Raw genomic sequence first — 22,997 nt, 5'->3', positions numbered from 1 at the left:
ACTATATGGGCACATGTAGAATGGCCTACTGAAAAATCTTGCTACTTTTTTATTCAGTCATACAACAGTTTTTGAGAATTCTCTTATGTATTTCCCCTATCATGGACCCCGACAACTGAAGTATTTTTTTCCTATTACCTGCTGGTTTGGTATTGAATCTGTGATCTAATAGGAAGTTTGGAAAATACTAGACACAGAGTCTTGAGAATATATTTCTTTCTTGGGTTTGTATTTGATTTTGAGCAGGCTATAGAGACCATCTTCGCAATGGATGGCTGACACTCAGAGTCTTTAAATAGAAAGCCAAAGCCCAACCTATTAAAAAATGTAAGAATACATCTGACAGAAATTACCTTTGCTTACAAAATTCATTACATACAATCTGCATATTTTTATTGGACCAAGAGTTGTCCTCTCCATTTACAAAATCCAAAGCGAAACCTGATGGGTAACTCCTATTCTCCCCCGAAACTCCTGAGAGGGTATCGTCTGTAGTCCCCTGTGTTCAAAGCTTTTCTCAGGACCCGTCTCCATTCATTTTGCCTTCTGTCTGCTGCTGCTTTCTCAAACTAAAGCAAAGAAAAGCACACTGCAGGAGCAGCTTTCACCAGGAACTGGAAGGAAGCCTCAAAGCCAAGAGCACTGTTACTGAGGACCACGTGGAGAGAGAGTGCAGGGTTGACTGAGCGCTTGTGATTTTCCCACCTGTGAACAAAAGAGAAGCCTCCAGTGAAGCCACTTGTCAAAGAAACGTTCTCAGGGATGATGGGCGGCAGGACTGCTCCTCTGTCCCATGGAATTGATCTGCTATGGAATAAGGCATTGTCTGAGGTCTCTGCCTTCACAGGGAAGTAGAATTCTATTTGAAAGAAATGTATTGAAAAGCTAAACAACTTCTAACAAACAAACCTAACAATGAAAATGGTTGGTTTTTACTAGTGGTACACAGGTAGGAAGTATTTTAAGGGAAAGGGTTTGGAATGAAATCATTGTTGTAGAGCTTAAATGGTTCAAGAACTGGAAAAAGATAATTAGTATAAGTGTGATGAGACATGAATTCATAATATTCCACAAATAATAAAATTTAATAAAACATTTTATTTACTATATTCATGGTATTCAACTATTTCAGCAGAGCTCGTTTAAATTCTATATCTTTCCAGAGTTGACAAAAAAGGGGCAATCATGCATCTATGATTCATACATTTAGGAGTTTTTTCATGAGCTCACATCATCACATTCAGTTGAATGAATTGCACTAACTGGTCTGAGTTGATTGGTCTGAAGTGGTTTGAAAAGTCATATGCCAGTAACGTAAGAGCCATTTTAGCCAATAACTTCAGGAATGGCTCTTCAAGATAGAAGTGTTCTGAAATATCAGAGTGATTGATGTGACTACTTTGTATAGGCCAAGCATGATAATAAACTCTTAATACATACTATCTTTCGTGATCCTTATAATATTCCTATGTGGTAATATACCATGGCCTTCCTGTTGAAGATGAGAAAAATTATTACTGAACAGTTAGTGAAAAAGAGCCCAGGAATTTTAGGGAACATAAGGAGGAATATATATGGTCTGGAGGGAAGAAAGGCACATGAGAAATGGAATTATATTATAATCTAGAAAAAGTATAAAGAAAATAAAAAATGTATGTGTTTAAAGTACTGAGTTGACTGAGGATTTGTACGTCTGGATGCTCCCTGGATTTTGACTCTCAAAACAGTGGCTTAGCTTCCTTTCTTGTTGCTGTGATGAAATAATTCAGACAAAAGGTGAATTAAGGAAGAAAAGCCTACAAGCCTACAGTATAGTTTGCTGTTGCAGACAAGTCATGGTAGCAGAAGCTTGAAATAGCTAGTCATTGAGCATGCACAGTTAATAGTGGAATGCCTGCCTACTACTAATCAGTCTTTCTATGCCTATACAGTGCAGGATCCCCTGCTAGAATATGCTGTTATATCCAATAGGCTGGGTCTTCCTACATCAGTTACTACAGTATTGAGAGTTCCCACCAGAAATGCTTGTAGAACAACCTAATCTGGACAATTCTTCATTAAGTCTATCTCTCTAAGTCATTCTAGATTACATTTAGTTAACAAAGATCATCACAGAGACAGAATCTGGGTACAAATCTTAAGAATAAAAAAATTACCCAGATCTTAGAATGTTCTATTGAGTTTTCTTTGTGGCTAGATAAACACTGACATCATGGGATCATTTGTATTTTGGTTAGAGACAGGAGTTTAAATGTATTCTCCACATATTTCAGAGCAAAAGAATAATTTTTCAAACATCCATGCATGCAGAATGGTCAGTCTTCATTTCTTTGTCAATTTATATCACAGATGCAATAGTAACAGTCATAGAGTATTGGATCATTTTGAGTAGCTTCATCTTGTGCAAAATGTATCGACTGTACACATATGGCCACATATGAGTCATAATAAGAAAATTAAGTTCCATGTCAGACCTCATTGGAATGATGGGCTGAAATAAGTAAAATATGCCCAATTTCCATGATGGTATTGTGAAGTCAACGATAATGATACTGAGTAAAGTCTATTAATTAAATAGGTTTTACACAGCCAACTAAATAAGGTGAAAGCCAAGCACCAACCAGCGATAGGCATTAAGATGCACCCTGACTGGGCAGCCATTCATCTGTTTCACTTGAGCAAGGCTTTTTAACTTCTAAAGCATTGGCTTCAACAATACAGAATGAAACAATGCTTCAGTTGGGTTTTATGGATCTAAGTTAGATAAAATGATGAGATTTTATTGAAGTTTAGGAATTGCTCAAATTGCTATTTTCATAGATATTACAAGTTAATTAAAACATGAATGGAAAAATCAGAGCCTGTGTAAGTACCTCCTAACTGTGGCTAACCTTACTTAAATGTCTCAGTAGCTTCTGTGTTTGAGTAAAAAGAAACCTCTCCTATCCAACACAATGAAATTCACAACTCAAAAGGTACTGTATTGGATGGGGAAATGGCCCAGTGGCTTGACACCAGTATAACTTCTAAGTTTGTATCTCTAGGACACCACAGAAAGCTGGGCATGGTGAGATGCATCTGTGGTTTTACTTCTGTTTTGTTATAGAGGTGGAGGCCTGGGAACTGAGTCAGTAGGACCCTATGAGAATTGCTGATGAGATTGGCTAGTCAATACAGCGAAATTTGGGTAAAGTGGGAGAGCCTGTCCTCAAAAGAGAGGTGGAGCTCATGTGAGCAGCAACACCATCAGGTCTGGAATATACTGGTTTTCAATAGTTATTCACAGTTTGGCTATTCCAATCCTTGTTTCTCCCCTATTCTGCAATGCTTTCTATTGGCTGAGGGAGAGTCAATTTTCTTCAGGGATGTTTTCTCAAACTACAGTAGATAGTCCCACACCCCTTCATATCATTGCTGCATTGAGTAGACTCAGTGGGTTTCAAAAAAGAGCACCTAAAGTTGGGGTGGAAAAAATGGAGGTAGTGTGAGCTAAGGGAGGAGTTGAAAAGGGGGGAATGGAAGCAGGGTTTGATAAATACCTCATATACAGATAGGAAATTCTTAATGCAAAGAAAAGTTGGAGAGTGTGGTGGTTTGAATAAGAATGACTCTCAGTGGCTCATAGATTTGAATGCTTGGTTACCAAGGAGTGGCACTATTTGAAAGGGTAGGAGATGTGGCCTTGATGGAGTAGGTGTGGTCTTGTTGGGGGAGTGTGTCACTTGGATGAGCTTTGGTGTTTCAAGTGGATTTGGATGTAGAACTCTCAGCCAATTCTCCATCACTGTGTCAGCCTTCATGCTTTCATGCTCCTTACCATGATGATAAGGAACTAAGTCTCTGAAACTATAAGCAAGGCCCAATTAAACTCTCTCTTTTATAAAATTTGCCATGGTCATTATGTCTCTTCTTAGCACTAATACATGACTAAGACAGAGAGCAATAGAGGAAAACACTAAACAACAACAACCTTGGGCCTCTACATGTATATGTGCATATGCACACACTCACACACATGAGCGAACACACACACACTCACAAACAAAAACAAACAGACACACATTCACACATAGACACACTCAGAAAAATCACATGCAAGGACATACCCACATGTATACAAGCATGCATGTGTACATGCATGAGCGTGCTCACAAACACACATACCACACAGGCACACACACACAATGGAATAAGCTAAAATGGAAAAAATCTTGTGCAATATGAAGGAAAGTATTAAGGGCTAGCAAATGCTTGCTATGCTGCTGTTAGTAGCAGCTTGACACCCTGACCTATCTCTCAAGCTGCTCTTGAAAATTCTAAACATTACATGAATGGCTTTATTGCAAATTACTCATTATGGAGACGTTATGACCAGTTTTTCTCTCAGAACTGAACATTTATTAAAAAGAAGCATAAAGTATATGACGGTTTATGTGATCTCAAGGTCTGTTAAATTTTGGATCTCTTCACTTGGATGTCTGAAAAAGTCAGATTTTGCACATCTTAGGAATGTCTTTTCATTTTGTGGTTTGTTGATTCATTTTTGCTTTTTAAGACAAGGTCTCTGTGTGTAGTCTTGTTGTTCTGGAACTTGCTCTGAAGACCAGGCTGGCCTTGAACTCAGAGATCAGCCTTCCTCTTTCTCCAGAGTGCTGGGATTAAAAACTTTGTGCCACCATCATACCCATCTTTGTTTGTTTGTTTGTTTTAAAGAGCATTTGTTGTACCAGAAATAAACAAACAAATATATATAAGAATGAAACTCTCCCAGATTTCTAGATTTGTTATCACTTATGCTTACTATTATTTGCTTAACCTCTGAAACTATATATCCTCTCCCTCTCCCTCCCTCCGTCCCTCCTTCCCTCCCTCCCTCTCTCTCTCTCTCTCTCTCTCTCTCTCCCTTACCTATCTTCTCTTAATCTTCATCTGTGATTTGAAATGTTTAGATTACTGAAAATATGACTTACCCTTTCTCTTATATTCATTAATATATGGCGCCTAAAATTATGGCATTTGCTTTTTTAAAAGCATACGGTTTTTATTTGTAGGCTGGTAATTTCATGTGTACATTCAATGCATGTGGCTCACATTCAGTCTTTTCAAAGATGGAGACTAAGGTTGCACTGCATGCACAGGTTCTTCTCATGCCCCATGCTTTTGTAATGGTAAACTTCCATTCGGAAATTTGGATTAATCAAATTTATTGTGTCAAACTGTGTCAAGAGCTTTCCTTCAAAGTCCAGTGTTACTCTTTCCTATTACTCTTGGGCTGAGACTTCAAAATAGAATGATCAACAAAGTCTGTGGCCGGTCTCTATGTGACAAGACACAGACAGAGCCTTCTGTGGTATCATGAGGCATGCACTTTGCTTTTGAAATTGCAAACCAATAAACCATTATACAATCACCCATTCTGTGCTAATAGCAATGAAGACTGCAATTTGTCATTAGTTTAGAAAGCAATAAATACTAGTTTTAAATTTTAAAAGACTTACCTATAAGTTCCCTTTCATTTCATAGAACAATCATGGGAATAGAGGAGCAGTTATATCAAACACACAAATTTTTAGTCTAAACATAACTTTCAAAAGACAGGTGGCTAGTTACTACTTAGCCCAGATTAGGCAAAGAACTTTATAAGAAGTAACAAGAAAAATACCTCAAAAATTTCTGAATTCTGCCTTCCTTCAATGTCAAGAAGATTTAGGACCTCCATCATCAGTGAAGTCCACCCAAGTGAGCCTTCTTCACCCACTTACCTGAATATGAAGGCACCCTGATTTGGGAGCTTGCTGTTCCATCCCCTCCTTCACTGTACGCTCGAACTTCAATAATGTAGACACCAGACTCAGGGAGAGGCACTACAGCTTGGGGTTTCTGTGTCTCAATAACTTGACCTTTGCTGTGACCCTCTTGCCTATAGAAAACCTGTAAGCAATAAGAGAGGTGTGAACTATTTTTTATTCAGTTGGGCATTGTAAATTGCTCTTCACTGCCTACTATACATTACACTCTGGGTCTGGGTACCAGACTCCACTGCTTGACACATGAGCCAATGTGGTACAAGTACAATACACTGATTGAGAAGTGTACATAGGGGTAAAGGTGACACAGAAAGAGTGTGTGATCTGTTTAGGTTCAAGGGATGAAGAGGAAGTGCCTAAGGTCAGTGTTTGAAGATAAGTTGGAAGCAGACATGGTGGTTCATACCAGTCATCCTAGTATTTGACAGAGCATAGCAGAAAGATTGTCCTTAGTTCAAGGCCATCCTGATCTATAGTGACTCAGTCAAAAACAAAAACAAAAACAAAATATACAAATAAGTACAGAATTTACTACACAAAGATTTCCAGATATATCATAGCAGCCTTATTTATAATAGCCAGAAGTCGGAAAGAACTCAGATGTCTCTCAATGGAGGAATGGATACAGAAAATGTGGTATATTTACACAATGGAATACTACTCAGCAATTAAAAACAATGAATTCATGAAATTTTTAGGCAAATGGTTGGAACTGAAAAATATCTTCCTAAGTGTGGTAACTCATTCACAAAAGAACACACATGGAATGCAGTCACTGATAAGTGGATATTAGCCCAGAAGCTCAGAATATCCAAAACACAAACCACATATCAAATCACTCCCAAGAAGAAGGAAGGAGAGGGCCCAGGTCCTGGAAAGGCTTGAGGCAGCATTGTAGGGGATTGCCAGGACAGAGAAGTGGGAGGGGGCTGACTGGGGAACTGGCAGAGTGAAGAGGGCTTATGGAACTTAGGGGGAGGGGAGAACCAGAAAAGGGGAAATCATTTGGAATGTAAACAAAGAATATAGAAAATAATAATAAAAAAAGGAAAGAAAAAAAGAGAAAAAAAGAGAGAATTGGAAGATAAGGAAATAAACCCTCTTAAATAAGAAGCCATGGTATTCAGGAAATGAATAGAAAAACAGGAAAAACAGGAGAACTAGATTAGGGAAGTATGTAGTAAGTCCTAAATAAAAATCGAAGCCTTCTCATTGAAGCCTTGCATAGGAACTGAAGCTCTCTGTGCTCATAACAGCCCTTCTAAAATCAGTGGCACAATTAGCAGTGTAACTAGGGGCAACATGTGCTGGAAGAGCACACGAGCTTAGAGACACAGCAATGCACAGGATGATGTGGAAGTTCTTCAAATGGAAAACTATAAGGAGATAAGTTGCTAAACACTTAAAATAAAACGCTCAATCGAGTAAATGACCATCACAGTGAAAATTTTACTCATTTCTTTTTAATTGTAGCAGAGTTTTGTATACTGATCAAGTTGTGTTGGATGACAAGTGGTTACAGAGTTAACTTAATTTTGACATGTGTCCATAATTACACAAGTCAATCCACTTGGATAGAGAACACAAAAACAAATCTGGACACAGTATTGTCCTGTTGGCCACAAAACTGAGGCTGCAGAGGCAGTGAGATCCTTCATAAACATTGTGGCCAATTAGGGTGGGGATTTCCTTAGGAGACTGGGTGATTGTTCACTTTCTAACTATTAACTGTGCTATGCTTCTCTTTTGCCTCCAATAATAGTCTATTGTGGTGGGAGGGGTATAATCGCCAAACAGCAGCACTTAAAATACACTAAATGCATTTTTATTCATTCTCATTGTTTTATGCATTTTCATAATTATTGGTGTTGTGATTGCCTTACCTAATGGGAATAGCAGTGGCTTGGTCATTATGCAAATATGAATTCAAAACGATATTCTATGAAACCAAACCAATCCAATCTCCCAATGTACCCGACTGAGTAAATTACTGACCTTTCCTAACAAAAATCCACTCTTTGTTTGTAGAAGTAATACCTACTATTTCATGACTTTCTCAGGAGAGCAAAAAGGGCAAAAACACATGACAAAAAATCAAGCATGGGACCTGGTGCACACAAGATAATAAGAGAAATTCACCTCTATTACTACCATTGTTGACTGCCAGTGGAACATTGTTTAAGTGTCATGTTCTTGAAGCAAGATAAATCACACACACACACACACACACACACACACACATAAACACATATACACAAGTTCATATAGAAAACATGTTTTGAGTTCGAACTAACTTCCATGCAATGAAATAAACCCTAGAAAAATCAGAATTGTGGATGGGGTGAAATGTGCAGGTTTTTGTGTATAAGAGTGAGGAAACAAGAGGTCAACCTGGGGTGCGATTTTCCAACAACTGTCCATCTACCATCTTTTTTGAGACTTAGTAATTCACTGGGACCACAGGCTCACATATGTAGATGGGCTGGCTGACCATCAAGGCCCAGGGTTCTTGTCTCCACCTCCTTGGGTATTCACCTTTTTCTGTGCCTCTCAGAATCTAACTGAGGTCACCATACTTGTGTAGCACTTTACTGAGTTATTTCTCATTTCCCAAAGCAGCATTTTGTGATTGTTTTGTGTTTTGAAGCAGGGTCTCACTATTTAGCCTTTGTTGGCCTGGACTCATTATATAAACCAAGGTGGTCTTGAACTCACAGAGAGCTGCATGCCTTCTTCTCCAGTTTCTGGAATTAATGCATATGCTACCATGCCCAGCCCCCAAACCAGTATTTTATATGTTGATGTGTGAAGTGACATGATCCTCTCTTTGGTAGGGATGCTTTGAGTAATGCATATTCCATAAATTCTTGGATTGGAATTTATGTCTGAGTCTATAGGAAGTGACTGTTTGTATATTTTATGCTCTGTAGTTATATGCACCTTAAGGCTTTTTGCAAAAAGATGCCATAGCTTCATCAGAGATGCAAAATGATATGCACATTTCTGCATCCTGACTTGATACAGCACTGTGCTTGAATATCCATCAGTGAGCAGGTGCCTGGCTTCCTGACCCACTCTACTAGTAGTCAGTTACAAAACACAGTACAAGGAAAGATGGTGCGTGCTATTGTGGGGGATGTTTAATAACACAGTATCACACAGAATGGGTGCTTAGATTTCGTGAATTCTGAAGGATGGCAACAGGAGCTTCTTTAGGCTTAAAAAATTACAAATCTATGAGAATTTATGACTCTCATTCTGATTGCAGTGCAGTCATGAATTACAATCCTATCATGTACATGTGATAATTGTAAAGCAAACTTATGAGAATGGAGATGAATGTAAATTGTTAAGGACTGGCAAAAGAGTGAACATTTCAGAAGATGCTGTTAATGTGGTTCAGTAAATTACAATTTTTATGACAAAAAACAAACAAACAAAGCCTATAATGTACATCTCACATGGCTATAAAATACAAAGGTGGCAGAAAACTTGTGAATTAGTCAAGAGTTAGGAATAGAAGATAGAAACAGCAAAAATATAATAAAGAAAATCAGTTAATAGTTGCAGAAAGAGCTTATCAGTATGTAGGAAGAAGCAACATATATCAGTGATGATTTTTGCCAACTAAGAAGTCAACTAAACTAATGGTAATTCTTCAGTTCTTTAGAGCATCTTAGTCCAGTTGAAACCCTGACTTAGAAAAATAAATAAGCTTTCTAAAAAAACAGCCTAAAGAGATATAAAGACCTGGCAAAACCAGTTACTGACACTAAGGAGGCCATTCTTCAACTAAGGTGATAACTCACACTAAGGAGGTAATTCTCAAACTATCTGCTTGTTTCTAGATTGGCAGTTATACTGACAGATATCTTTATTCAGAAAAGGAATTGTCTACTGTAATGCCAAATACAGTTTGAAATTATATTTTAAAAAGCAACAGTACTAAATTATCCAAATAAATTACTTATTAAATTTTAAGTAGTTTTGCTATTGTTTTAAAAATTATTTTTATTTATTTATTTATTAGCTTCATATGTGTATGCATACATTTTATATGTGTAGAGCTCAGATTCAACTTGCAGAAGGTGGTTCTTTCCTTCTATAATGTGGGTCCCAAGGAAAGAACTGGGGTAGACAGTCTTGGCCACAATCCCCTTTACTGCTAGACCATTTTGCTGGCCTGGAACTGCGATTTTTAAAAGAAAATGTCTGTTCTAATGGTAACAGAGTGTTTAATGTATATAACAAAAACATGTTGATGATGCCTGCAGATGACCCTCAGAAGCTGGCATCCTGTCAAGTAGAAACTCACTCCTCAGCTTTGAATTTTGGTAAAAGATGGTAGCACCAATGATGGAGATTAAGTGTTCTACAGCCCTAGAGATAAAAAGATAGGTAAAGCAAGACACACTGAAGGTAGCAGACTATCTGATCACAGTGATCCATGCTTCTTTTTCAAACTTGAGAGGTTAAGGCTTGATTATCAAGAGTCAGATTAAATTTACAAACCACAGCAAGATCAGTGTAGGACACTTAACAAGACTAAGTCTGATGCCAAGCAGTGGTTGCTCACGCCTATAATCCCAGCACCTGGGAGGCAGAGGCAGGCATATTTCTGAGTTTGAGGCCAGCCTGGTCTACAGAGTGAGTTGCAGGACAGCCAGAACAACACAGAGAAATTCTGTCTTGAAAAAATGTGGTATATATACACAATGGAGTACTATTCAGCTATTAGAAACAATGAATTCATGAAATTCTTAGGCAAATGGATGGAGCTGGAGAACATCATACTAAGTGACGTAACCCAGTGTCAAAAGATTAATCATGGTATGCACTCACCAATAAATGGATATTAGCCTGGAAAACTGGAAAACCCAAAACATAATCCACACATCAAATGAGGTACAAGAAGAACGGAGGAGTGGCCCCTGGTTCTGGAAAGACTCACTGTAGTAGTATAGGGCAAAACCAGAACAGGGAAGTGGGAAGGGGTGGGTGGGAGAACAGGGGGAGGGAAGGGGGCTTATGTGACTTTTGGGGAGTGGGGGACCAGAAAAGGGGAAATCATTTGAAATGTAAATAAAAAATATATCGAATAAAAAAAAACAAGAAAAGAAAAGAAAAGAAAAGAAAAGAAAAAGCAACCACAACCAGTTTATAAGTTTATAACCACAACCAGTTCACTTGGCTGTAGGGTGGCTGCAAGTACTTTGAAGGTCAGTATTTCCCAAAGAGCAACTTTCAGACATTGGTGGGCACTTCCTCCTTTCTCGTACACTGTGCCAGTTTTTTTTTTTCACCTTGACACAAGCTACAGTGGAGAAGAGAACCTCAGTTGAGACGGTGACACCATCAGATTGGCCCATAGTCAAGTCTATTAGGGTGTTTTCTTGACTGATGGTTGACATGAGAGGACCTGTGACCCCACTGTGTTCAGGGCTACCCTTTCACAGGTGGTCCTGGATTGTCCACAAAGGGACACTGATCAAGCCGCAGGGAACACAACAGACTTCCTCGGATCTCCTTCAGTTCCTGACACAAGCTTTCTTTTCTGAACTCCCATACGGCCTCCCATTAATGATGGACTATGATGTAGAAGGGTAAGCCAAAGCAACACTTTCCTCAGCAAGATGCTGTTGGTCACACTCTTTATTACAACAGGAAGCTAAATAGTACACCCAGAGTCACAATATTTCTTCAAAAGTATCTACACATATGTCTGAGCTATTTCTATTTCATGCTTTAAAAATAAGCTTTATCATAAATGATATTGAATGTAATCAAATGTAGATGGTATAACGATATCATGCACTTATCTAAGTAAGTATGCCATTCTGTGACTCCTTAAACTGTTCAACAGGTAAAGGATGAAAGAAAGACTATAAATTGTAGGGAGTCAAATCCATAGGGTATCATGACCCATAAAGTCTCTGAAGAAATGGAGAAGTATGGGTGTGAGTGTTCCAATTTCATCAGATGTGAAAGAACTCTGTGTATAAAACTCTCAGGTAAGCTGGGCAGTGGTGGTACACACCTATAACACCAGCACTCTGAGAGGCAGAGACAGGCAAATTTCTGAGTTCGAGGCAAACCTGGTCTACAGAATGAGTTCCAGGATAGACAGGGCTATACAGAGAAACCCTGTCTCAAAAAAAAAAAAAAAACAAGTCCAAAAAACCAACCAACCAACCAAACAAACAAACAAACAAAAACAAACAAACAAACAAACTCCCAGGTAGCACAAGGTCTTAGCTTATAACTAAATTTTGAAAGCAAGGGAAAATTTCAATGTATATTGATGGGCCATTTGTAATTAGTAAACTTTGCAATTGATTAATGCTTACACTTTCTAGCATTGAATCAGTTTGGAAGGTAGAGACAGAAATACATAGTAAAGGAGACTTTAATCTGGAAAAAAATGATTTTCTGGGCATAGTCAGAAAGTAGTAAATGTTTGTCTTCTGGTTCATAGCTTGGGCCTCTTGCCCTGAATTCATTCAGACAGCCTGAGTCTACTCTGAGTATAACTTTCTGGGGAGAAAGGAGGACTTTTGTAAGATCCAAAGTCCTACTCTCAGCCGGGCAATGGTGGTGCACGCCTGTAGTCCCAGCACTCTGGGAGGCAGAGACAGGCAGATTTCTGAGTTCGAGGCCCGTCTGGTCTACAGAGTGAGTTCCAGGAAAGCCAGGGCTATACAAAGAAACCCTGTCTCAAAAAAAACAAATCAAATAAAAAAAAGTTCTACTCTCAATTTCTTTAAACACCAAGATAACTCTACCTTAAATTTTCCAAGAATACTAGAAGCAAACTCTGGTTAACAGTTTAGAGTGGCGTTACATGATCCCTTAGAAAGAGACGATCTACTTTTGTAGATCTTCCATGCTTATGAGGTTGTGTGTCAAGAACCTGGCATCACTCTTGGCCTGGCTACAGACTTTCTGGAATACAGCTAGAATCACACGGGAGGTATTGTTCCAAATCCCATCTGAGTACCACTTAAGTTTGCATGTACTTCCCTGTAGATGTCTAACCACTGTATGGAGACCTTTGCCAAGACTGAGTTATTCCTCACTTTGTGTTCTCTAGGTTACATCTCTTTGTTTATGTTCTTAGTTACTGTTTCCTGCTACATTTCTGTTTTATGGTCAGGAGAATCCTGCACTATGCCCACTGAATAATTGAAGCCTACTTATCAAGTGTCGCTTTGTCCCTTTGTTCCTACAGTTCTCCCTAGTTAGCAGAAGTTCTAATAAGGCTTAATAGCAAAAGAGTGGGTGGGAGGTCTGACTCCACATGTTATTGACAGCTTCCTTTGACCAACTCTTTTCTCTTGGGAATATAAGGATGTGAAAAAAATGAAAATGACATTTTACAACATGTTCCTACTTTTGTGCATATATACAACTAAGATGATCTGTGTTGAAGGCTCTTCCCAAGCAAGAAGGTATTCCAAAGTAAAGGGTGTGTCTCACCAATAGACAACAGGAATTGCCAGTTTCTATTGTTAATATACTTAACATTTTTCCCACTACTAGTGTAGTCTCCAATAAAAAAATATCATTTGCATTTTAATATAGGCTTCTTAAAGACCAAGTTATTTTATATAAATTATCTAATCATTAAGATAATGTTGCAGCATAAATAATGTTAATGCCATTTTTACCAGTTTTAACTGAAGAAAATGAAACTCAGGGAGGTTTAAGAATATTATCCAAAATTGTGCACGTAAGATTTGAACTGAAGTCTGTTTTACCTGACTTATGAAATGATCTTTGTCACATCACAACATATGGGGAAGTCATGCTGAAAAAGACAAATGTTTGATACTAGCCACAGATAGACAATTGTGTGAGATGTCCTGGCTGGGTTGGCATTAGTGACCTTATCCAGCTCGTCTAAGGTGTTGAGGATGAGTGTTCTTGCATTCATGCTGCTTCATGTTGCTGAGAGTTTCCTTATGGCATATAGAGCATACATAGGCGTGGAAGAAATGCACACACACCAGTTTGAAATGGTGGCAAAGAGATCTGAGTGTCATCAAGCATGCTGGTCGATTTAATTGCTAATTTGACACAGCCCAGAATCACCTGGGAAGAGAGTCTCAATAAGTAATTATCAAGTTCGAGCTTGCCTGTGGACATGTTGACAGGGATTTTCTGGGTTGTTAATTGATGTTGAAAGAACCAACCAATTCTGGGCTGTACTATTCTTTATGCAGGGATTCCTATTATTAAAGTATTAAAAAAAGAAAAACAATGTACCTAAAAGAAAGCAAACAGGGAAGATCCACACATATATTGTCTCTGATTTTATAAGTGTGGACATGATGCTGCTTTGACCTCTCCTATACAGTAGAAATGTGAGTGCCAGACTCACTTTCTTCTTTAGTTGCATCTGTTGGGTATTGTATAATAGCCACAGAAATGAGATGGAACTAGAATGCCTAGAGAACTCTACACCCAGCCTAACATAGTTTCTTTAGCCATTTAGAATTCAGGATTCCTGGAGGATCATTTAAGACACCAACCTTCTAGTTAGTCATGATATATATATATATATATATATATATATATATATATATATATATATAATCTTTCTTTTTGATTGTATCAAGTGTTTTCAAGCATCCTACATTGCTTTTCCAATTTGCAAGGCTAGTTGTCTACTTCTTATGCTGTTGGGTTTGTTCTTGAATGATCTGTCAGTATTCTTAAAATCCTTTTCCCTTAGTATTAAAGAGTACACCTGCTTTGAAGGACAACTTCAAAGGATGTGGTCTCGTAGGGGAAGATGTGAAAATAAGAGAGCTTATGGAAAGATCCAGAAAATGACCCAACTCATGCCCAGAATAAACTCTATTCTATACTACACTGTCCTGTGGCTGGTGCCTCAGGGGAAAGGGATGCCTCAGGCATGGGCCCACTTAGGCACCCTCTTCCTTCACATCTCACCACACCCCCATAGAACATGCAACTGCCCGGACCACTGCTCTCTGGCTCAGCAGCACCGGCTCTGAGTTTTAGACTTTAGCCCCCCACGTGTCTCACCCTATTCTCAGGCTGCTATCCACCCATAGTTTATAGACTTTCCCCTCTCCACTCTCTCTCTTGCTGGTTCAGTTGGTTCGCCTGAGAAGGTTTGGCTCATCCCCCTGCCTGGGACTCTGCTGCCCTTCCTCCCTTCTCACTCTAGCCTCTGCGTCCATGTCGTCCAGACTGGCAGCCATGTTTCCACTCCTCTGGCCCTTGACTGTCTCACATGCTGCCTGCTACTGACTAGTTCAACTGTTCCGGACGCGTTTGCCGCCCCCTGCACCCCTCAGCTGCTTGCCTCTGCTCTGCTCTTGCTGTGAGAGTGGTGGGTCTGGTAAAGGCTAGCAGTGTGGCACACCACAACCAGCTTGCTAGGATATGGAAGACACTATTTCTGCTGTTTCTTTTTCCCTGGCCCACTGTGGACTTCGATTGTCAGGAGCACCGTCCCACGACTTCTGGCAGAGGGTAGAAAGTCCCACCCCGAACTTCTGACTGCTAGTAGGAAATCCTGCCCCTCTCTGGTCAGATTCACAGGCTTGGTCTGCAGAGCCTCTGCCTCAGCTGTGACTGGCCAATAGCATAGTTATGCCCACTGGCCCTGCGAGGGGGGCACAGGTTAGCCAGCCATTGAGCCCATAACATGGTGTTGCTGCGGCAGGCTCCTTGGGGACCACTAGCTTAGGGACAGTGACCTGTGGGCCATTGTAAAGCTACAGTCACCACATTGAGTCCCTGCCACACAGAACCACTGCCACCTAATGACTGCTGTGAGACTCATAGACCTTCATTCTTATCCTGTCTTAATATGATTTTTACTACTGTCATTAGATTCTATCCAATTATAACCAATCTATAGAGCCCTCAATCCTGTCAGAAGTTTGTTAATTATTGAGTTTATGACAGACAGATTTTCCAAAGCCTTTAACGATTAAACCCCAGGAGGTCTCAGAAGTTGTGGACACAGCTATAGGATACTGCCTAGACTGTGATATGGTAATCACTGAAAAATGCAGTAGACAAAACTGGATACCCTGAGTCAAATGACTTATATTGTCTAAAACAAAAAGGCATCTCTCATGTCACATGTATCCATTTCACAGAGAAAAAGCCCTGTATCTTCTGTAACTGAAAGCCAGACTGACTGCCCAAGTTGCCATAGAGACCATAGGAATTGTTGACTAGTGGACTCTGACATTTTTTTAAATAATACAACTGTTAGATTTTTGTTTATTTCTCAGACTTCTGACTACATTGACAACTAGAGAAAAAAACTTTCACAGATGTAATCTGTTACTTAGCTTCCTCTTCTTGCTATGCCACTGACCTAATATTATCTGAATTCCTATACAATTTGGCTAACTCGAATTAAACATTGCCCTATATGATCCAACTTTTTCAACTTTTTAATCTTGTTCTGTCTGTTCCACAAAAGGCTCATCTTTTGTTTTAATTTTTATTTTTTTTATTCGATATATTTTTTATTTACATTTCAAAAGATTTTCCCTTTTCAGGCACCACTCTCCCCAAAAGTCGCATAAGTCCCCTTTCCTCCCCCCCCCCCGTTCTTCCATTCACCCCTTTCCACTTCCCCATTCTGGTTTTGCCCTATACTGCTACACTGAGTCTTTCCAGAACCAGGGGCCACTCCTCCATTCTTCTTGTACCTCATTTGATGTGTGGATTATGTTTTGGGTATTCCAGTTTTCTAGGCTAATATCCACTTATTAGTGAATGCATACCATGATTGATCTTTTGAGACTGGGTTACCTCACTTAACATGATGTTCTCCAGCTCCATCCATTTACCTAAGAATTTCATGAATTCATTGTTTCTAGTGGCTGAATAGTACTCCATTGTGTATATATACCACATTTTTTTTCATCCATTCTTCTGTTGAGTGATACCTGGGTTCTTCCAGCTTCTGGCTGTTATAAATAGGACTGCTATGAACATAGTGGAGCACATATCCTTATTACATGCTGGGGAATCCTCTGGGTATATGCCCAGGAGTGGTATAGCAGGATCCTCTGGAAATGAGGTGCCCAGTTTTCTGTGGAACCACTAGACTGATTTTCAAAGTGGATGTACCAGTTTGCAATCACCAGCAGTGGAGGAGTGTTCCTCTTTCTCCACATCCTTGCCAACACCTGCTGTCTCCTGAATTTTTCATCTTAGCCATTCTGACTGGTGTAAGGTGAAATCTCAGGGTTGTTTTATTTGCATTCCCCTAATGACTAATGAAGTTGAGCATTTTTTAAGATGCTTTTCAGCCATTTGAAGTTCTTCAGGTGAAAATTCTTTGTTTAACTCTGTACCCCATTTTTAATAGGGTTATTTGGTTTTCTGGGGTCTAACTTCTTGAGTTCTTTGTATATATTGGATATTAGCCCTCTATCTGATGTAGGGTTGGTGAAGATCTTTTCCTAATTTGTTAGTTGCCAATTTGTCCTTTTGATGGTGTCCTTTGCCTTACAGAAACTTTGTAATTTTATGAGGTCCCATTTGTCAATTCTTGATCTTAGAGCATATTCTATTGGTGTTCTGTTCAGGAGCTTTCCCCCTGTACCAATGTCCTCAAGGGTCTCCCCCATTTTCTTTTCTATTAGCTTCAGAGTATCTGGCTTTATGTGGAGGTCCTTGATCCATTTGGATTTGAGCTTAGTACAAGGAGACAAGGATGGATCAATTCGCATTCTTCTGCATGCTGACCTCCAGTTGAACCAGCACCATTTGTTGAAAAGGCTATCTTTTTTCCATTGGATGTTTTCAGCTCCTTTGTCGAGTATCAAGTGGCCATAGGTGTGTGGGTTCATTTCTGGATCTTCAATCCTGTTCCACTGATCTGCTTCAAAAGGCTCATCTTAAAGACTACTCATGTCTCTAACTCATGTTGTTATCTTTTTTTATAAACTTAAAAGCTACAGGAAAACCACTCAGATCTACCTCTCAGACTGAGTATATGACTGAGGGTTAGAGTCAGATCTGAGTATGTATATGTATTTAATTGTGAGACTATGGTCAATATTAAGGTCAGTTAAACACTGTAGGTTGCTTCTTGTATTAATAGGAAATGACTTTACAAATACACATCTATGAACATATATGGATTGCATATTCTATTTGTAATTGTGTCTGTTATAAATTTCAGACTTTTTCTTCTTTATGCACAAAATATTATGTCAGTATTTTTGGTTGAAAACCAAATTTATAATGGTTGTTAGCCTAAATATTGATATGACAAAGTTGAAACCTATTAACAATAATATTAAACTGGTAATTCTGCAAGGAACTCAATGTTAAACTCTGATGATCTGAAACAGAAGTCAGAAATTAGGACACATAAACCCATAGGTGGTATATATTTTTAAACAAAGTTGTTTGTCAGGCTCTGCAGCAGTTTTCACCCACAGATTTCCTATAATCCCAAGGCAAGCTACCCATAGAATGTGCTTTTTGTAGCCTGGTACCTCTCTATGGAATCCTTCCTATTTAATGTGCTTGCCCCGGCACTTTATTCTTCTTTTTTATTTTTGTTTTTAATAGAAAATCATTCTGTTCAGTCTTAGAGGTCCAGGCTTTGTCATCTGCCAACAAAGTTGACTGCAAGGACATGCCAGGAACCTCCAGGTGCTGCAGGGATGTGAGCATTCACACGGACTATAGGATCCCGTTGTTTTATTCTACTCTTTTCTCTTAGATGCCTTGTGGTTTTGGAGCTGAGTCTGACTGTTGCCTCCCACACCACAGGCAAGCATTCACTCTAAGGCAGACATAATACAATCAAAAGCTCTTTCACATGATCCAGCTGTCTGGCTCCAATTTGCCAAAAGTATGTCTCTAAGTTGAGACACCTCAGAGATAATTGCATATCAGTGATGCTATCCATGATAGATACATTATGGAAACAGTTTAGGTGTTCATCATTAAATTACTGAATAAGAAAAATACAAGCAATGAAATCTCCTTTTCTCTGTCATTTGCAGGAAAATGGATGCCACTGGAACAAATTATGTTAAGCAAGTTAAGCCAATTGCACAAAGACCAATGTCATATTTGTTTTCCATTTGTGGGTCATAGATTCTTCTATAAAAAATTGAAAGCAAAATAAAAAACTGTGAATGTATATATGAGAATAAACTAGAAGTAGAATTGTTTAAGGCAGTGGTTCTCAACCAGTGTGTCATGACTTGTTTGAGGGTAAAAATGACCTTTTCATAGAGGTTATATATCAGATATTCTGTATATGAATTATTTACATTATGATTTATAAGAGTAGCAAGATTAAAGTTGTGAAGCAGAAATGAAAAATAGTTTTATGGTTGGGCGGGGTCAGCACTGCATGAAGAATTGTATTAAAGGGTCAGCATTAAGAAGGTTGAGAGTCACTGGCCTAGGGGGATGGAAAGAATCAATGAGAAAGGAATGAGTGAGAAAGTGGACTCAGGGTAAGAACATAAAAGGCTCAACCTGTAGCACACTCATCTATTTGAGCTTCAAAAACACAATTAAGAAGAAAAAAACTACAGGCTTAGCAGTCAATTCTTGATGCTCCATTCACAGCCCTGCCCCCCCCCCCCCCCTCAATCACAGCAACAGTTCTGAGATGTGTGTTGTGAACAGACACTAACCTTGTAACCCATGACTTCAGACTCATTGGCTAGGGGTCTGACTGGCTCCCAGCCTAGGGAAACCTGGGAGCCCTGCTGCTCCCACCGCAGGTTGCCAGGTGGCTCACTAGGGGCTGCAAGATAAAAACACAAGAGATAGAGAGAGAGAACCACTAGCAAAATTTTCATTTCAGCTCTGAGGATTCCTGTCTTCAGTGTGTCTGATAGTTGGCTGGTGCCACAGGCTTCCCTCCAGCTGGAATCAGAGGAGGGGGGTTGCTCCAGGAGTGTCATTTTAATAGCTACTCCACTGAGCTTTTGAACTTGAATCCTTTTATCTCCCTTCTGTGTCAAAACCGCTTAGCCCTGTTTCACAGGATGATAACCTTTACAGCCTGGGAATGCGAGATTTTTTTGAGCTGGTTTTGGAATTCAGATATGAGAGCTGAAGCAAGTCTCCCTTGGACTCTGCTTATTATGAGCCTTGTGTGGCTTCTGATCACGTGGCTTTCAAACAAACAAAAGTCCAGGTCACTTACGGTGCCTCTTTGTGGTGGCGCTCACTTCCCTGCTGGGTGGCCCATATCCGGCTCCATTGTAAGCCCTGACTGTGAGGTGGTAGAGTGTGTCGCCTTCCAGTCCTGTCAACATGACAAATGACTCATTCCCTCTGGTTCTGACTGTTTCTGTGGAGTCTTCTGGCTCTGTATCTTTCCAGTAACCAATCTGTCAACACATTATCACAAGACAAATTAATTTTAAAATTTCCCTGGGATTGTGACTGCCTGACATACTCATCCTATTTCCCCCCTGTTCACCCCTCCCCCATCACCCACATTGCTCAAGATCAAATCCAGGAAGAAATTGCCTCTGAACCCCTCAATTTACAGTCCCAAGTGGTAACACCCCTATCTGCCTTGGTTTCCCTCAGAGTGTACTGTATTTTGGGAGTGCTACAGATCCCAAAACATGTTCTGGTATTAAAGAAGAACCAAGTCAAGAAGGAAGAGGCTTTACCTCCCTCAGTTCAACAGAACAATTTGCCAGGAAACAATGGAGAAATTATCTGAAAACAGTCCTTTTGAAATACCAAATGAAGGTAAATTACAGCAGCTTGTATTAATTAAACAGAGTAGTCAGAATACCCACGATGCCTTGGAGTGGATTAAATGGACTGAATCCATGCTAGGTATGAGAAGGAGGCAGACTGCTGCTGTTGGGGGCTCGGTTTAATTGAAGATCATTTGCCTTTCCGCAATGATGAGATTCTGGTCAACTCTATTCCTTTGCTACATTAGGTATGTTCTGTGGTGCTCTCCTCAGACCTTAACCTCCGTGAGTGTCTAACAGAACTTTAGCCACTAAAGTTCACCAGGATATGACTCAAAAAAAAAAAATGGCAGGGAAGGTATGGCAGACGTAGCGGCGAGCATCCTGAAAGGTGATGCACTGGACACACCTGGCGAAGCCTCACCTGCATCCATCCTGTCTTCCCTCTGATGCACCGGCTTCTGTGCAGTTGAGAAGGCCAAATGGCATTTTACAGATTCTCTTTTAGCTACGCTTGCTGGTCTGAAAGGTGGGCCATGGAGAAGTTATTTGGAATCTGAAGATTTTCTCCAGCACGTCTCAGCTGGCTGTGTCATAGGAAGACACTAGGGCTCTGATCTTAGGTAAGGGATGTGTATTACTGTGGCATCTTGGGGACCTGAGGCAGTCTAGACGCTGTCTAAGGGAAGAGGCACAAGAAGTAGAAGGCAGGTATGGAATGCCACTGCAGTCTTTCCTGTTCCTTTTCTTCTTTTCACAAGCATGTGTGAGGTATGTGTGCCTGTGTCAGGGCATGTTTGCATACATGTGGAGGCTCAAGGTTAGTTTTAGGAATCATCCTTGATTCCTCTTTAACTTTACTCTTTGAGGCAAGATGTCTCCATCAAATATTGAGCTCATCAGCTCGTTTGTCTGAAAGGATAGAAAATACAGCCTAATCTCTAATGACCCCAAGAAGTCAAAAGTTTAAAATGCTATCACGCAGGCTGGAGAGATGGCTCAGTGGTTAAGAGCACTGACTGCTCTGCCTAAGGTCCTGAGTTCAAATCCCAGCAACCACATGGTGGCTCACAACCATCTGTAACGAGATGTGACTCCCTCTTCTGGTGTGTCTAAAGACAGCTACAGTGTACTTACATATAATAAAATGCTATCACGCTCCAAAGCTCTAACTCCAGCCTTCTAAGGAGCCCCAAACACTTCATATTCCAGAGCCTTTGTGCTCTTTGTTAGAAACTAGATTAAAGGTCGCATTCCAGAGCCTGCCCTTTGTTAAGAGCTAGGCAAAAAGGCCTTGAATAGGTGATCCTGGCCTCATAAGGTAACTGGAAATGAGCTAATTATCTGCTTATCTTGCTTCTGTAAACTGCTTATGCCATTACCCCCATCCAGAAATTCATGCAGCTATAGACCTCCAAGAAAATAGGAAACTAATTGGTCCACAGAGCACGGGCTTCAATAATTTAAACTGATTGGCCTAAAAACTATGAAGTGGTACAAATCGATTGGCTCACACTACACAGGCTCTTGATGCTAAGGAATGATTGGTTTGTGATTCATGGGCTTTGCTGTAAACTTATAAAAGCTGTTGCAGTTCGGCACTCGGGGTCCACAGTCCTCTACCCCGGTGTGGTAGCTGTGGAACCCACAGTTCTGGAATAAAAATCCACTTGCTTATTGCATCAAGACCGTTTCTTGTGAGTGATATGGGTGTCGCCTTCCGAGGCATGGGGCCCAGGAGCGCCTTCAGTGTTTTCCAGGCCTTACATTTCCTGCTAGCCAGCTTGGGATGTGGGAGTCTGCTGTCTCTGCGGGAATGACTGGTGGGCCACCCCACCTACCTGGCACTTACATTGCTTATCAGGCTCTTCGTGCTGCTGCTGCAGGCAACCCTTTTACTATGGAGCTGTCCATAGACCATCACTGTTTCCCTTGTGTTGTTCTGAACTCGCTTAATAATATCAGGTAATGTTTCTTCCTCATCTCTAATACAGCAGTGTGAATGTTTTCAAACAGAATGTATTAGTGATGCAACCAACGTTCATGCCCAGTTTTCCTGATGAGGATTCCTTTGAGTTTCCTTTTTGGAGATACAGTGCATCAGTTATTGTTCTTCCTGTTGTGATTAAAATACCTGGTAAGAAGCACCTGAAGGGTGTGTTTAGGCTTCAAAACTTAGAAGTTCAACAGGATATAGTGAAAGGATAGAAAATAATACAGCCCAACTCTAATGACCCCAAGAAGTCAGAAGTTTAAAATGCTATCTTGCTTTGTTAGAAACTAGGTAAAAGGTCACATTTCAGAGCCCGCCCTTTGTTTAGAGCTAGCAGAAAGACCTTGAATAGGTGATCCTGGCCCCATAAGGTAACTGGAAATGGGCTTAGCTTATCTTGCTTCTGTAAACTGCTTATGCCATTACCCCTATGCAGGAGTTCATGCAGCTATATATATTCAAGAAAATAGAAAGCTGATTGGTCCACTGAGCGCGGGCTCT

General features: G+C 40.0%; 1 protein-coding gene across 1 annotated transcript in view; it reads right to left on the bottom strand.

The window, feature by feature from the left end:
* Positions 1-604: 604 nt before the first annotated feature.
* The window catches only part of Cntn5 (contactin 5), a 515,033-nt gene continuing 492,640 nt past the window's right edge, over positions 605-22,997 (bottom strand). The window contains exons 20-23 of the mRNA XM_052189412.1: positions 19,993-20,179; positions 19,475-19,587; positions 5,763-5,931; positions 605-705 (exon numbers count right to left, since the gene is read on the bottom strand). Coding sequence (XP_052045372.1) covers positions 605-705; positions 5,763-5,931; positions 19,475-19,587; positions 19,993-20,179 — 570 coding nt within the window. The remainder of the gene's footprint in view (positions 706-5,762; positions 5,932-19,474; positions 19,588-19,992; positions 20,180-22,997) is intronic.

Source organism: Apodemus sylvaticus, chromosome 7, assembly GCF_947179515.1.
Source record: "Apodemus sylvaticus chromosome 7, mApoSyl1.1, whole genome shotgun sequence".
NCBI classification, from domain to species: domain Eukaryota; kingdom Metazoa; phylum Chordata; class Mammalia; order Rodentia; family Muridae; genus Apodemus; species Apodemus sylvaticus.
Note: the sequence above shows the minus strand (reverse complement) of the source record. Positions and strands in the feature narration are given on the sequence as shown.